This window comes from Argopecten irradians, chromosome 8, assembly GCF_041381155.1.
Source record: "Argopecten irradians isolate NY chromosome 8, Ai_NY, whole genome shotgun sequence".
Lineage (NCBI taxonomy): Eukaryota > Metazoa > Mollusca > Bivalvia > Pectinida > Pectinidae > Argopecten > Argopecten irradians.
Genome location: NC_091141.1, coordinates 10,536,237 through 10,553,443, shown reverse-complemented (window position 1 = coordinate 10,553,443; position 17,207 = coordinate 10,536,237). Strand labels below are relative to the sequence as shown.

At 33.2% G+C, this 17,207-nt stretch overlaps 1 protein-coding gene across 3 annotated transcripts in view; it reads right to left on the bottom strand.

Moving 5' to 3' along the window:
- LOC138329323 (sperm-specific sodium:proton exchanger-like) overlaps window positions 1-17,207 on the bottom strand; it is a 50,410-nt gene that overhangs the window by 18,859 nt on the left and 14,344 nt on the right. For 2 of the 3 annotated variants that reach the window (XM_069276229.1, XM_069276230.1), the window contains exons 2-21: window positions 14,876-15,012; window positions 13,663-13,923; window positions 13,025-13,162; window positions 12,434-12,550; window positions 10,377-10,538; window positions 8,496-8,604; window positions 7,813-7,956; window positions 7,414-7,585; window positions 6,936-7,017; window positions 6,412-6,514; window positions 5,831-5,909; window positions 5,109-5,249; window positions 4,701-4,798; window positions 4,234-4,294; window positions 2,969-3,223; window positions 1,868-2,062; window positions 1,261-1,462; window positions 686-834; window positions 224-349; window positions 11-109 (exon numbers count right to left, since the gene is read on the bottom strand). In XM_069276229.1, coding sequence (XP_069132330.1) covers window positions 11-109; window positions 224-349; window positions 686-834; window positions 1,261-1,462; window positions 1,868-2,062; window positions 2,969-3,223; window positions 4,234-4,294; window positions 4,701-4,798; window positions 5,109-5,249; window positions 5,831-5,909; window positions 6,412-6,514; window positions 6,936-7,017; window positions 7,414-7,585; window positions 7,813-7,956; window positions 8,496-8,604; window positions 10,377-10,538; window positions 12,434-12,550; window positions 13,025-13,162; window positions 13,663-13,923; window positions 14,876-15,011 — 2,829 coding nt within the window. In that variant the 5' untranslated portion in view covers window position 15,012. Of the gene's footprint in view, window positions 1-10; window positions 110-223; window positions 350-685; window positions 835-1,260; window positions 1,463-1,867; window positions 2,063-2,968; window positions 3,224-4,233; window positions 4,295-4,700; window positions 4,799-5,108; window positions 5,250-5,830; window positions 5,910-6,411; window positions 6,515-6,935; window positions 7,018-7,413; window positions 7,586-7,812; window positions 7,957-8,495; window positions 8,605-9,311; window positions 9,332-10,376; window positions 10,539-12,433; window positions 12,551-13,024; window positions 13,163-13,662; window positions 13,924-14,875; window positions 15,013-17,207 lie in introns of those variants that run through there. The other variant, XM_069276231.1, reaches the window with a different exon arrangement.

The following is a 17,207-nucleotide window of genomic DNA, read 5'->3' as shown; positions in this document are numbered from 1 at the left end:
AATTACATACCCTAACCATTCCGGATACAATGATATAGATTCCTCCTGGTGGGTCACCCTCCGATATAATGATATCCTCATAGTTATACGTCAGCAGTTTAGCTTTTTCCTGTAAATAAACATTTATCAGAAATTAAGCATATTAAGCATAAATAAAACATGATGTTTGAGCTATATGATGAAGTTGTTTGTACAGTTAAGTACAAATGTATTAGTTCTTTACCTTGATGTAGGTTATCAATTTATGATCGTTACGGAGCCAGAACACATTATTCAGCATCCTGTCTGGAGGTGGAAGTGGGAGACTTGGTGGTGCATTCTGTAATCTCTTCATTTTTTCTTCCACAATCTGAAACAACAAAATTACAGTAACGTGTAAAATCTACACCAGGGCCCATTTTCATCAACATTCCTTAACTTTAAGGAATCACTTAACTTAAAATTCTCAATGGGAAAGCATTTCAAAAGTTATGGAGAAGTACATATGTATCAGATGCTTTTGAGGAATATAACATTTGAAAATGTTCATTTTTGATAAAATTAATTAATTTAAAATGTCAATTTGTGATTAAAAACAATTTAATTGATATAGATCATGTTGAACTTGAAACCAGCCTTGATTGGCTGAAAAATGTAAAATCATCCAAAAAGTTAATAAGTAGCTGTATAGGTGTGAACATTTCACCTTTTCTAGCTTGATTCCTTCGGTTTCCTCAATGATTCCATCACTGAGCAGTTCATGTATACCATCTCTGAGATTGTTGAGAACACTACGCACTGCTTGTCTAGTTTTAATGGACAAGGCAATATCAGGGTGTTGTTTTTGTAGCATACCTGCCAATGAAAAACAGTTTTTGTCACTAATTTTTTTTAATTTTAATCATATACATGTAGATATGTAGATTATATATATAATTGTAGTTGTTTTTGTTTTCAACATTCTGAACAGTAATCCACTGACTTCCTTAACGAGATATAAAAAGCTTTGGCTCTGAAGCATCTGGTTCTATACATTCTCTGTAGTTTTACTAAGTCTCCTTACAAAAACATGAAAAAAAACCTTTTAATATTTTCTTTCCCCAATCCAAATTTTCATTTTATAATCTTTGTGTATAAATATTGGAGTATCTTTATATCATGTAGAAATTGAAGACAACAATGATATTTATCCAATGACTCTTGTAGGTTAGTAGTGAAAGAATTTTCAAACCACAGAAAAAAGAAGATATCTTTTTGATACATGTAGGGATACTGACTTACCCAGACACCTAATGACATCCAGCCTTCCATTGTCGCTGACCTGTTTCAGAGTTTTAGAGATTTCTTTTTGATCCACCATATGGTCGACCAGTTTACGGACCTCCTCCTCCCCGGCCACGTAACCCCTACCCACGTCATATCCATAACTAAGGTGCTGGCTTATCACATTCTTTACCAGGGTCATGATCAATGGCATTATTGGCTGAACAAATCAAACATGTAATTTGGTTATTCTAGATGAGGAACTTTAGTTCTAACACAGTTTTTTTTTAATTGTTGTTGTTTTTGTTTTGTTTTTTGTTTTTTAAATTCATTTTCCTACTCTTTATAAAACAAAAAGACTTTTCTTAACTTGAGGCTTCCAATCTAGGAATTGTAGTAAAAACTTAGAAAAAAGATGTATATAGGAACAAGGCAATTTTATCTACACAAGATTGTTTTTTTTAATTGAAATGTGAAATAATAAAAAAGGTTCAGATAAAATAAAAATAATAATTTCTTTTAAAAGATGGGCAAAACAGAGAAATCATGATGGTGCAAATTGAGTCCAGGAATCAACAGTTCTGATACAAAGAATAATTCAGTAGTAAGTACATATGTCGGTTACCTCAAGAAGTCTGAAGATCCTGATGATACGTAGGCAGATAAACACGGTGAGGACAATATTGGACAAATTATCACTCTCTCCATAGACAGATGTCAGGGCAAAACTGAGTATAACATCAATAATCCCGATAAAGATGATAGACAGACAGAAATTGTGCCAACAATTACTCAGGTACTGTTTCTTCTGTACCAGGATCTGAGAAAGAGATTTAAACATTTATCTTGACAATAGAAGAAGAAAACAGCTGCATGTTTAAAGAATAAAGGCTGTGGATAATAATTAGTAGATATATGCATATTCAAAACAGTATCAATACAAATGTGTTAGAATTTTTCCTACAACATTGGAAAAGTAAAAACATGCATGCAACAAACAAAGGAATGCAGCAATTTTAACAATAAACATTTATAAATAATAAGGGACTTTATTTTGATTATATATTCATTGTTATATCAATTTATCATATTTATGATAAAAAAGAGCATTTGAAAAGCCTCATGACATTCCATTAGCACTAAATAATGTGTATTAAATGTAATGGATAAAAAAACGAGCAGAAACAAATTGTATCTCATTATTTTAGATATATCACAACCAATCTAATTAAGATTAGACTTGCAATTCCCCTCCACTACGATTCTCTACAATATGCTCTAATACAAGATCTAACAACTCTCTGTTTGGGGTCACCTCATCATGACCCCTATCATTATGGTTATACAGTCAGAGTGTCACCTCACTGAAATCTTCAGTGTGGTTAATTCTTTCGGAAGTACAAAATTACTAGTACATCTCGAGATGTTCTGATACTAGGTCAGGGCTCTAGATTGCATCAGAAATAAGGTTCAAGTGACTGAAGGTATATAGAAAATATAATCATATAAAATATAAACTCTACTTATTTTACATCGATTGAGAAAACAAATTATACAACTTATGCAAATCACTCTCGATAGCCCAGATATAAGGGCGCAAGGGGTCTTAGTGTGGGAGGAAACCGGAGTGCCTGGAGTAAACCTATGTGACAGGCATGTGACCCCTAACCTTTTCATGACTTAACAACTGCACTACCCGACCATATATATGTTTAATTATACTTACACCAATAACGGCTTCAACGATATAAAGAGAGAGGAAGATGACATTGATGATACGGAAGATGAAGGCCTTATCTGTCCAGTAGATGTGGAACTGACTGAGTAGGGCGAAGGACAGATTGACCATGTCTGTTAGGATAAGTATGTACATGATAATATTGAAGGCCTTGTGGGTGGACGTCGTGTACAGGAGTTTCATGGCCGACTGTTTTGGACATACTGTGTTGTCTTCTATTATAAAGCTCTTGATCATTTGTCTCTGAAAATATAAATCAGATGTATCCATATAAATTCAATAAAGCAGTGAATCTCTGCTATATTCAATAGTTAATCACTGTATTGTTACCTCTTCCATGTAAATAACAAGGGCCCAATGGGCCCGAATCGCTCATCTGCAATCTGGTAATCATGTATGGTTCATACTTAACAAATAAAGTAAATAAGAATTTATATCATCCCTAAGCACATTAGAGGCCCCTTTGCCTCTTGGTTATTAAAAAGAAGTCGTTTTAAAGATTTTAGCCTATTTGACCCCTGTGACCTTGAATGAAGGTCAAGGTCATTCATTTGAACAAACTTGGTAGCCCTTGATCCCAGCATACCACAGGCCCAATATCAGGTCCCTATGCCTTTTGGTTTTCAAAAAGTCTTTTAATGATTTTAGCCTATTTGACCGCTGTGACCTTGAATGAAGGTCAAGGTCATTCCCTTGTTGAACATGCTTGGTAGTCCTTCATCCCAGCATGTTACATGCATGCCAAATATCAGGTCTCTAGGCCTCTTGGTTATTAAAAAGAAGTTGTAACAAGATATTTCAGCCTATTTGTCCCCTGTGACCTTGAATGAAGGTCAAGTTCATTCATTTGAACAAACTTGGTAGCCCTTCATTCCAGCATGCTATAAGTCAAATTAAAGGACTCTAGGTCTCCAAGTTTTGTAGAAGAAGTTGTTTAAATGGAAAAGTTGACACTGGATGGACGGACGACAGACACTGCACCATAGCATAAGCTCACTTGCCCTTCGGGCAGGTGTGCCAAAAACTTAAGCTTACAGCCACGGTAGACTGGCCAAAAGACTGATAAAATCTTTTATCATTACTGGATTATCTCTCCCTAGTTTGAACTAAGAGACCAAAATTTGACGCTGATATTTGTTATAACTTTTATGCTGATAGACTTATGTACAATTTGGTCTTTTTTGCCATGCTCTTTTCATTAAAACCAGTCCTTTGTCATTTAAATGTCACAATAATACCAACTGCCGACTTACAAATCGCATGTAGATAGCTGGAACCTCCCAACTCTTCTTGATTTCTTCCACATCTAGTGACCTTGAAAAAGCAATTCACAAGGTCAAAATATCAATACAGTGAAAATCATTGTAATACAAAGCTTTTCTGTACTTAGTTTTAAATTTGATGCATTATAACAATGTAAGAGATTTGATAAACGATGAATTGTAATTTTTTTTCCCTCATTTTAGCACTTTTCCTATCAATTTGTTTTGTTCCTAAATAGTTCTTGATGATGAAAACATTATTTGCACAGCGTTGTAAAAAATATGATGTAAACAATATATTGCAAAAATACAAACCTTTTTAAATTTTACTCAATTAATATACACATATAAAGTGAAATATGATTGTTGTCTCATCATTTCAGGAAAACATCATACACAAATATATATTGTCCAAACTGACTCATAAGATATGTGACCAAATTAAACCACACACTTACTTCCCCTTCTTATCAGCAGCTATGTCTGTACACTCCTGGAGTTTTCGTACAGCTTCCCGAGACAGCATCCCTTGTTCAAACTGACGCCAGTAACTCATCTACAGGTAAAATAATTATATCAAAATCAAGTCTACTGGATATCAAATATAAAGGACAACCATGGTCAATTTGTATTATATTTCAAATGTCCAACATGTCGGGACACGGGAGGTTTTGGTGTGTAGTGGTAAAAAGTGGGAGGATCCAAAGAATCACCATGAACCTTCAACCAGTATCAGGCAGTGACTCCATGTAGATTTTTAACTTGCAATTCAAAGGAAAATTGTCAATGTGGCACTAGACTACTATCTTTTCATTGAAATTGAAATTGAATGCATGAAACATTATACAGAGTGTTAAATTTCTTACTCTTTCTGCCTTAAGCATGCGCAGTATAGCCTCGTTGGTCATATCGCGGAGCTCCTTACGAGTGTAGGTAGCAGGTAGTTGTGAATCACAGTCGGGACACACAGCGTTTGCTCTCATGTCTAGTGACTCATCCACCAGGGCCTAAATATAACACAAGTACTGATCAAAAACACAATAAGGTTGATGAATAAATGTAAATAAAATAACTTTTTAAAAAATGCATCAATTGCAGTCTACAATAAAAAAAATTCTGAAAGAGTACACGTCCATTTCCCTAATGGAAACAAAAAAAAGACGAAGTTTTTTACTGTCATAAGTTCATTCCTCTCATACTTTTAAATGTTATCCTCTAGTTTTACAGACTCTAACTTACACAGATGTGTGTAAGATGTGATGTTATCAATACATGGGAAGTAACCATAAAGTACAATGTCATCAAGTTTGATAGCAATGTTCATGTGATGATGGAGGTGGTGCAATGGCAATGCAATGCTTCTCAACATCAAATTGCATAATTTTTCTTTCAAGAATGGAAAACCATAATCATATATAGCTCAAATAGATAGTGATATCATAACCCTCATCCAATATTTTGATTGGTCAGCACTCAGCGAGCTTCATGCTCAGCAGCCAAATTATCTCCCTTTGGACCAGGATTATCTATTTATTTGACAGACACATGAAACTTTTTATAAGTCTCCAATATAAACAATTTAAATCACCTCCTCCTCTGTAGTCTTGTAAGGATCCTCCAGCTCACAAGATTTCTCTACAGTGTCCCAGTCAGCATCAGCCAGAAATCTAATAAAACAAACAAAAAGTCAACCATAACAATTGTCATACAGCAATGACTAGTTTAAAGCTGTATAAGTATCAGCATTTCAGGCAATGCTTTTTTGTCAGGATATTTTTTTTTCTTTATTTTTTTAATTAAATTTTTTATTTCCTGCATAAATTGACTCCCAAAAACAAACCAATTTTTGATTTAAATTCAATTTTGATTTAAAAGTTTTCTTCTGTGTTGAGCAAGGGTTATTTTGCCCTCTATGATGGGACATTTTCCAGCAATTGGCTACCATGAACCCCTCTGAGCAAGAGTTTTTTTTTAAATGACATCTTTGAGTTCAAGTAAATTGATCAAGGAGACATGAATGCAATTGTACAAATAAGACAAGATACATCAGCTGTCAGCCTTGTGTTTGACAACTCTATTTGAAATCAAATACCAGAGCTGGTCAAGGATTCTACTCTCTCATGCCTAAGAAGGAGAAATATTCTATAATTCAATCTTATGTCTAAATACCGGTCTGTTTTGAGCATGTTGAGTGTCCGTTCCCTCATATCATGCAAGTATCGGAGGGAATTTGCCATGGCCATTCTCTTAGCAGGTGAAATATCACTCATTCCTGAAACAATTATAGAAATTACTTCAAACTATAGTAATATTGCATGTAAAATCAATAAAAGATATCAAGATTTTTTAAGACTCATTGTAATTTGTTCATTAGGAAATAAATCATGATATTAAAAATAAAACTGACAAATTAATACTTCCCATCTTTTAATCTTTTTAATTGCTAAAAGAATAATATACACCATTGTTGTGGTATTGCTGCATGTAAATCATGAATGAAAGCACCAAACATACTTATTTAGTCATATCCCAGTTCTGTATATTTAATACATACTTGTATATATATGTGATACACCAGTTTATAGATATAATGTTAAGATGTATTGATTAAGAGTAGTCTATCTTGAAATGCTATAATGCTGTCAAATAAACCTATAGAAAGCTTAAAGGTTAATTTTTTCATCACTACTTACCCAGAATTTGTAGAAGAGCGCCAGTAGTAGAGGCATTTACCAGCAGTGTTAAAAACACTATTCCCGAAACATGAATCAGAACCTGTAAATTTAATGAACATCATGTAAAAATTATGGAATTAGTTATTGATTATTAATATTCATGTTGTTGAAACTATGAAAATGGTAGAGAAGAATTTGCATTAAAATAAGAAATAAAAGTCAGATTAACTTGAATGTATAACTTAGTATAACTTGTCTATTTCTGTTAATTAACTTGACCCCAACACCTCAGTGTCTATTTCATCTGTATCTGTTGTTATCTTTTTTCTGTTGCTTAAACCCTGAAGCCTCCCCAGGTCATAATGATCCTCTATAACTTACCCTGTTACTAACACTCTCCTGATCTATTTCATCTGGTGAGCCACATGTAAGGCCAGAGCTAGTCCAACGGCCCCTCTTAGGCCATCCCAGGTCAAAATGATTCCCTATAACTTACCCTGATACTAACACTCTCCTGGTCTATTTCATCGTGGTGAGCCACTTGTAAGGCCAGAGCTAGTCCCACGGCCCCTCGGAGGCCACCCCAGGTCATAATGATTCCCTCTTGCCATGACATACCGTACCCAGTGTGTCGCAGTATCGGACTGAAGATGGCAATCACTAACCCTCTAAAAATAATGAACAAATTGGAGAAAATTTATGTAATTCTTAATCTTTTGAAATCTTTCACTATGACGTGAATTTTAGAACATATTGAAACATTTTTGTGTACCACAGTACTATAATTTATTGCCATTCCTGGTATACTTATTTAGATCTATTCATTCAATGCTGGGTGTTTCTTTTTGTAATTGAATCAATGCATCATCATGAGAATCTGAGGTTATTAACTGACCTGATCACAAATATTCCAAAGTAGAGAGAAAACATGAAGAACCAGTCTTTTCCATGAATCTCAAAAATGGCTGTTTCTGAGATCACCATGCCAACAATTATAAAGATCAATGTGTTGGCTATATAAGCCATGGTTTCCCAGAACCTAAAAATAATCAACACAAAACAACATTATTTTTTTATTATTTTGTCTATGCATAATATAGAGTTACCTCCCTTCCAGGTAGGTATCTATTATGACATCATTATTTTTTGAGAGAAATTAAAATTGTATGATATTATGCTCATAAACACATGACGTCACAATTAATACCTACTCAAAAGGGCAGATAACTCTGTACATAATGTATATAAGATCTTACATTGAAAAATTTAACAAATATTCCATCAAATGCTCCAAAACTCATTCATCTGTATTTTCTTTTATAATTGAGTTTCTGATCAGTCCATTTTACTGTAAGCAAATGCCTGTCTTATCTCATTAAAAGGACAACTTTAAATCAACCGTACGCAGAATATATCTTTGATAAAAAAAGTGCAAAGAGAAATTTTCTTTATATACTACATGACTAAATCTTTCTGTTCAAACATTTATCTAAAACAATTGGTAATGATATTACACAATGAATCTTTGGATTTCTTTTATCAAAGTTCTATTGATTTGTGATAAGCTATTTCAAATACCTGTGTAAGAATTTTTCCACCTCTGGACTAATCATGGTTCTCTGAGCATTCATAGCAACCCCCAGTACAACGACGGAAAGTACTCCAGACACTCCAAGAAATACTTCACCTGGAGAAATAATAACTACAGAAAATGAGTTATCTCCCCTTTAATAAGTAGTGAATAATAATGTATATGTACGTCCTATGGAATTGTAGTTCTAATGAATATATATAACACAAATCAACATTTCTTGACTAATTCAAAATTCTATGTTTCTGTTAAATTATTGTATTTTTTTTCATAAGATCCTGTAAAATAATTAACAAAACATAAATAAACAAACAAACAAAGATATATGACTCTTGATTGCATTTCAACTCAATGAAGGCTAGCTAAGAAATAACAAAACATAATAGCATTTTTCTGAATTTGAACAACATGCACCAATCATTAGCTACAATAAAGAATCGGCTTATAAATGCTGGGTTATTAACATATTAGTTTAAACACTCGGTTTATTAGTTTAAACATCCTATTAACAGCTATGATCATTTAAAAGCGTGCCAGAGTTGTTGGTGGAGGAAAGCCTGAGTACTTGGAGAATAATCACCTATCAGCAGTGTTTCTGGCAACTGCTCCACATAGGATTCAATCTTGTAACCTAGAGGTGGAGGGCTTGAGGTAATATGTTGGGACACTTAACGACTCGGCCACTGTGGTCCCATACATCTTACACAATGAACATTACATTTACCCATGTAGATGATATATGCAGAACATTACACTTACCCATGTACATTAAGAAGGTGATATATGTAGAACATTACACTTACCCATGTAGAAGGTGATATATGTAGAACATTACACTTACCCATAAAGAGGGTGATATATGTAGAACATTACACTTACCCATGTAGAAGGTGATATAGGTAGAACATTACACTTACCCATGAAGAGGGTGATATATGTAGAACATTACACTTACCCATGAAGAGGGTGATATATGTAGAACATTACACTTACCCATGAAGAGGGTGATATATGTAGAACATTACACTTACCCATGTAGAAGGTGATAAATGTAGAACATTACACTTACCCATGTAGAAGGTGATATATGTAGAAACATTACACTTACCCATGTAAAGAAGGTGATATAGGTAGAACATTACACTTACCCATGAAGAGGGTGATATATGTAGAACATTACACTTACCCATGTAGAAGGTGATATAGGTAGAACATTACACTTACCCATGTAGAAGGTGATATATGTAGAACATTACACTTACCCATGTAGAAGGTGATAAAGAGAACATTACACTTACCCATGTAGAAGGTGATATAGGTAGAACATTACACTTACCCATGTAGAAGGTGATATAGGTAGAACATTACACTTACCCATGAAGAGGGTTATATATGTAGAACATTACACTTAACCATGAAGAGGGTGATATATGTAGAACATTACACTTACCCATGTAGAAGGGGATATATGTAGAACATTACACTTACCCATGTAGAAGGTGATATATGTAGAACATTACACTTACCCATGTAGAAGGTGATATATGTAGAACATTACACTTACCCATGTAGAAGGTGATATAGGTAGAACATTACACTTACCCATGTAGAAGGTGATATATGTAGAACATTACACTTACCCATGTAGAAGGTGATATAGGTAGAACATTACACTTACCCATGAAGAGGGTGATATATGTAGAACATTACACTTACCCATGTAGAAGGTGATATAGGTAGAACATTACACTTACCCATGAAGAAGGTGATATATGTAGAACATTACACTTACCCATGTAGAAGGTGATATAGGTAGAACATTACACTTACCCATGTAGAAGGTGATATATGTAGAACATTACACTTACCCATGTAGAAGGTGATATATGTAGAAGCCAGTGTGATGGTGATTTCTGTCAGAGCATCATTGAATATGTGAGACAAACAATACAAAGTTATTTTAGCCATCAAGAATCCCCATAGAGGACCACCCACTGCCACACGAACAAACTCCCACACGATTTCTCCAGCTGAAATATATAAAGCAATACATGTAAATATGATTATCAAAAGTTGTGGTATCAGAGAATTCCTGCTAAAAATGTTTTTAGTTGTTTTATTTTTTTAAATAGCAAAATTTAGGTTATCATCAAATCATGTAAATTACTTTTAATTTATAAAAAAAAACTATGTAGAATACTTTTGATTTTCACAGGAAAAGAGAACAAAAAAATCAATTAGATATTTTAATAAATATCTTAAACAGGGAACACATCTTTTTTTTCTTTTTCAAATTATGAAATTATGTGATCAAAAGCTACTTTGTAAGTACAATGAATATCTTCCAGCTATTTCATAAATAATCCAAATGAAATAAGTAACAGATTTCATAAATTACTCATTAATGAATTGTTGATAGATTTTAAGAAAGAATGAGAAAGAGTAGTAAAGAAAATGATTTATCTAAAATAAAACTGAAACAATAAACATTATCTTTTTTGTTACTGATTTGCAGAAGAAATAAGTTTGTTTAAAAATGTAACATTTTAAATGATACACAGTACATGTATCATAATTATACATAAATAATAGACTGATTCAAAGTTAAAGAAATAAGGAGGGACAAAGTCAGTACTTAGTCATTAAAGGTTATGGTTAAGGGGTACCAATGGTATGAGGTAATGAGTTTTTCAAATGGAAATAAATTACACAAAATAATCTACCACATTGGTTATGTACAGAAGGAAAGGCAGCAAGATTTTATAAGAATGTGTGTCAATAAGCAAAGGAAAGATAAAGTTTGTGGCATATAGAATAAAAGCTAGGATGCAAATCACATGGTCAAGCAGATGACTTATGAGAATGGGATGAGATGAATGAAATACTAAATGGACATTTCTTTAATAATAAAAACAAACAGTCTTTAAGAAAATAAGACAAAAGGTCAATTTGTTACTTAATGTTCCATCTCACTTCACATTTCCCTATTTGTGGAAAGAAAAAGGGACCAAAAAGAACATTTTGTCTTATTGTAGGATGTCAATAATACTTAAATCAAGGTTCTGGGTTCAGGTATTAAAGGGAGATAATTAGTAAGGTGCTACAAGATTTTGTTCTAAATTTATATCCTTACCGACTGACACTGTGTGGAAATAAGACATAAATGATAATAAAGAATTTCATCTCAATATATATAAATTAAATGATAATATGTTAATCAAAACTTAATTAAAAATCATAATTCTTATGAATTAACTTACACTATTATTTAATAGTAATTAAGTTTCCTGACTATTCAGAATAACGTTTAGCACAGCATTACAGTGTAACTTATATTGTACAGTCCCTGAATTCTATATGAATATGCAATGGTTGGTCCATCATTTCTGCTGCGTTCAAACTGGATAGCTACTACAAAAATCTCAATTTGCTATTAACCCAACCTATCTTAAAATTAAAATGACAGTCTTTTTTTCTGTCTCACCTTACCAAGATTGCATTGGAGGCAATGAGGCAATATTTAGGAAAATGTATTTTAATTAGACCAATCAAGAAATGTAAGAACAAGAACAAGAGACAGTATTGATAAAAATGACATTAGTAAAGTGTGGAAATAAAGCAAAATAAATATATTGGGCATTGTAAAAGCCAATAACTGGTGCTATATAATTGTAATTTGTATGCATGCCTTCATGGTCACATATCATTAATGATGAGATTGCAATAAAAGAGAAAATAACATACAAAAAAAATCTACATAACATAGGTATTTGGTAAGATGTTGAACTACAATGTAAATATTATTACAAAGTGTTATTTAAGCTTAAAGATAAAACAGAATTGTGTGCAATATTGTTCTATAAATACAGTGCTGTTGATAAATCAATGCTATGTAATATCTATTTATACTGATCATTAATATTACCATCTATATCTGCCCCCGAAACTGAAAGCTTCAAAAATATCTGGAAAAATACAATGGCTGCTCCATCATTCAACAAAGATTCCCCTTCAATCACCATCGCAAGTTTTCTGGAGGCTCCTGTTAAAAGAAAAAGAACATTTTCAATATATACACAATAATATTTTTCAAATGCTTCCATCTGTTTAAAAAAAACAACCAAAATATCATATTGAAGATTAACCAAGCAAAATTGTGAAATGCAAATACCAGTAAAATTAAAAGAAATGTATTTTGATAATACTATGTTTTATTTATTTATTAGCTATTCAAATTGCCTTTTGTCCATGGTCATTCATCTGTCCGTCCTTCCATCCATCCGTTAACAATTCTTGTTACCGCTATTTCTCAGAAAGTACTGAAGTGATCTGTCTCAAATTTTGTATGTAGAATATGTTTAAAAAAGTTTGAAAAGCAGAGAAAAGATGCCTTTTTCCAATTTCAGACATAGGTCTTTCTTGGTGGCCACCAAGATCCCTCTGGGATCTCTTGTTTGTTTATGAACATATTTAATTTATTCGCTTATTTTTTTTGTTTATCTATTTTTATTTATACCTAAATCTCTAAGTAAAGCCACGACTGCCACAGGATCAGTAGCACTGAGTATGGCCCCAAACATCATCCCTGTATTCCAATCCCAATTATAGGTAAAGAGATAACGAGCCAAGATACAGGTAAAGAGTGATGCCAGGGCTGTAAGATATTAAGTTTAAACATGTACATGTATTATATATGTCCAAACTTCAAAAGCATTAATCATTAAAGGCATTGTTTTCGGATAATAAATAAAAAAGAAAGTTTAATTATGTAATTTTCTTATCTAAATTATTCCCCATTAACATATTACAGAGTTATAATAATATCTGTCCATGCAATCAATTATTGATTGTTAGTCATCTATTTAGGAGTGTAATATCATATTTTTCAGAGAAAATAATGACATTTATGTTCCGCAAGCATAGACATCACAATAGGTACCTACTATACAGATGGGGTGGTAAAGTGGTTTTTTTCATTACAAATCATAATATCTCTTTAGATAAGAGTCTCACATTTTGTGATATCTAAATTGGATCTTTAATTCAAGCGTCAATTCTTCTTTTTAATCGCTTAAATTTTTTATTTCTTTATCCATTTTTTACTGATTATTAAGGAATTTTCATTCTTGATAGATACTAAATACATGTACTTACCTAAGCCAGGTATAGCTAGTAAAAGAACTTGAATAAAGGTTTTCAAAAAAGTGTGCACCTCCATTGCAAAGGCTGATTCAAAGATGAGTACAGGGAGAAATATGTTGAGTAAAAGATGAGGATCTATGTTGACTACGCTGGCGTACTCGTGTATACTATTACTCTGTCCAGACAGGAGTCCAAATAATACTCCAAGTACCAGAAGTACCACTGTGTAAGGCATTTTGAGGTTGAGGCTCTGGATGACTCTTCGCACCAGCACTGAGGGTAAAGGGAGACATCCAAAGTTAATAATGACATTCTTTACAATCTTCATGTACATTTTTTAGAATACACATATGTTTTAACTATAAAACTGTTACTAAATTAATCTCAATATATCAAACAAATAAACAATGCACTGTAGTTTAATCTAATTTAAAATAACCAATGATCCATGAAGCACTCCTTCTTAGGTCTACTTGCAATTGATAAATCAAATATTAGTATAATAAAGATTTATTCATATTGATGCATATTATAAATATAAAATAAAAACCAAAGAAAAATGGAAAATAAAAAAAAAGAGGAATGAAGACTTCTTTACATATTCTGTCTTTGCATATTACAGAGTTAGCTCCCTTGCAGGTAGGTATCGATTGTTACGTCATTATTTAGTGAGCGCAATTCACGTCGTTTTCTCCGAAACGTATGACGTTATGCTCGCAAACACATGGCGTCACAAGCAATACCTACCCTCAAGTTCAGATAACTCTGGTTATATGTCGGTACTGTTTAAGATGTACCAACATATAACCACATGCCCTCCACCTCTGGGTCGCGAGTTCGAATCCTATGTGGGGCAGTTGTCAGCTACTGACCGCTGGTCGGTGGTTTTTCTCCGGGTACTCCGGCTTTCCTCCACCAACAAACCTGACACGTCCTTAAATGACTCTGGCTGTTAATAGGACGTTAAACTAATCAAACCAAACAGATAACTCTGTAATATGCAAATTAGGAGTAAGATCAGTGGTGTTACTAAAGGGGAGACAATCACATGACCATCAAATATTATCTCCCCTCCTTGATTTGACCGGTTGTGTTGATGATACATGTATAAATATGGTCAATACAAGAAATCGCTCAATATGCTGAAAGTGTTTTAAATATTGGTCTATTTGGAAGAAAAATCACGATAAAACATATTAAAACATTATATTAGCATAAGTCCTACCTCCGCAAGCACAGCTGCTGAATATGAAGAAAATAATGGCGGACTCATGTTCAACAACATGGTACTTCTTGAGGTGACTTGTATGATCTGTGACGTTGCTATGACTAACTGTCGTTGGCTCTACCGTGGAGTTCATTCTGTAACAAATGCCATAAATGTGTCACTAATTATTTTCATATCAAAAGCATATCCGGAAACTGAGTGCATCGCCATTTTGGTAACCATGTGTGACGTCACGGTGACGTCATGTTTCGATGACGTCAAACAGGCACTTGTTTCATTGATAAAAACGGGTTTGCATTCACATGCCTCAAGTTAAAATTCACGCAGGTTCAACATTTTGCGCATTTTGACTTAATCTTGGTACTTTTTTGTACCACGAAGTTGCTTATTGTTCGTTACATTACTGTATACATGTTTTATCGTTAAATTATTATCAAGTAATGTGTCAATGTTTTCCTCTACACTTCCTTTGGTAGTCATTATTTCTAATTTCACCTGGAAGTTACATTTGTATATGTATGTCGTCCGAATATACAATGTATATGCTACATTTGTATATAGTCTGCGGTCGCACTTTGAAAGGTTTCGTGTTTTATACTGATTTTTTTTTTAAATAGAAAAATGTATAATTCCTAATGGCACAAATACAAACCATTATTATTATTTATTAAGATCAGATTAATTTCGCCAAATCCCGTTTATCGCTTGCACAAATTTCAAGTTACAGTAAGATACAACTATATGATTTAAATTAGGAATTTTATCACTCGAACAAATAATTTCAATTAATTTCAAATAAAGAAAATGCTCATCAAATATCTGTTAGACACGAGTATTTGTACATAAAAAATCAATTTTGTACTAGGTACAGTTTGAGAAAATCGGAGACGCAGATAATGACACAGGAGAAAATATAGAAAGAATTAAACAACGATAATGTGTACTAGGCTGAAGATCAAAATGGACTCCTTTAGAATTCTAAGACTATACTTGTGATTAACAAGCTCCACAATAATCTAAACCCTAGAACAATATATTACATCTGCGCGTCATTGATATTGCTCATTCGTTAAATCCGTCTTTCTATATTTTGTTTAAAAGTCTCACAAGCTTAATATACAGTTTACACTTTATACTGTTGATAACATTTAATGTAGTATGTCCGGTCGGTGAACGCCGAGAGCGAAGTTTCGTGATTCAGATTGAGACAGACCACCATGGATTGCCCTACCTCAGATGTTACACCACTTTATTGTAAAATTGTAATAAATAACAGATTTTAAAGTTAATCCGTTTTATCTTCACTTCATGTTTCTTTAGACACACCTGCTAAAATCGGTATCGATTTGAATAACAAAAAAAAAAAAAAAAAACTAGTGTAACAACTGAGGACGTGGGATCTGTGGGACACACGTGGTGTAAATAGACACACAGGTAAACAATCTGTGACGGGACACAATGAATGGGGAGTATATATGACCGGAAGACGCAATGACATTTGAAGTATTTTATTACTTCTTAAAATCTTGCACTGTTACAGTAAAATGTCGCGGGAATTTGTCTCCCTTGTTTTCATATTTTATTTCATTTATGCATTGAGCGTCTTTCAGTTGGCATTCATAGCCAATGCTAATGCCAACTTGACATTCAAATTGCAAATTCAACATTTAAGCATTGAACGTCTTTCATTTGGCATTCATAACCAAATAAATGCCAACTGGACAGAGGCAAATTCCATGAAGCGCTAGCGTCCAATGCTTATGTAATTTACATTTGATAACAATTTTATGATGAAATCCCAAGAAATTTTGCGTCTATAATGAATAAATAACTCATTATCGTCAAAGACGGAGATCGCTGGCACAACATTTGTGATCGATGATAATGACGTCATTATAAGCGGATGGCAGTTTAAAGACAGATGAATGCCAACTGTGCTTGGTAAGGTTACATAGTGGGACTGCAACGAAAATGTAAAGATTAGGTCTTGTGTGAATGGAAAGAAAATAATTCATGCAATGAAATATTAAAATCAATAGTGAAAAAATGTTTCAATCGAACATTGTTGGGAGAATATTCATTCACTCAGTTGATTGTATGGGATATGTTGGTTCATTATACGGGCTTATGAAAGGCGCATGGAAAAGCAGGAGGTTGGTTGGTTCATTATAGGGCTTATCACCATATCATCAAAACAAAGCTTCGTTCTGTACCTAAAAATCATTTATAAGGACGGAGGAAAGTGGGATAGCAGATTATAATACTATATTCACAGTGCAGGCTTTGTTATAATCATTGTCATCACACATTTCAGAATACAGTTTACAAT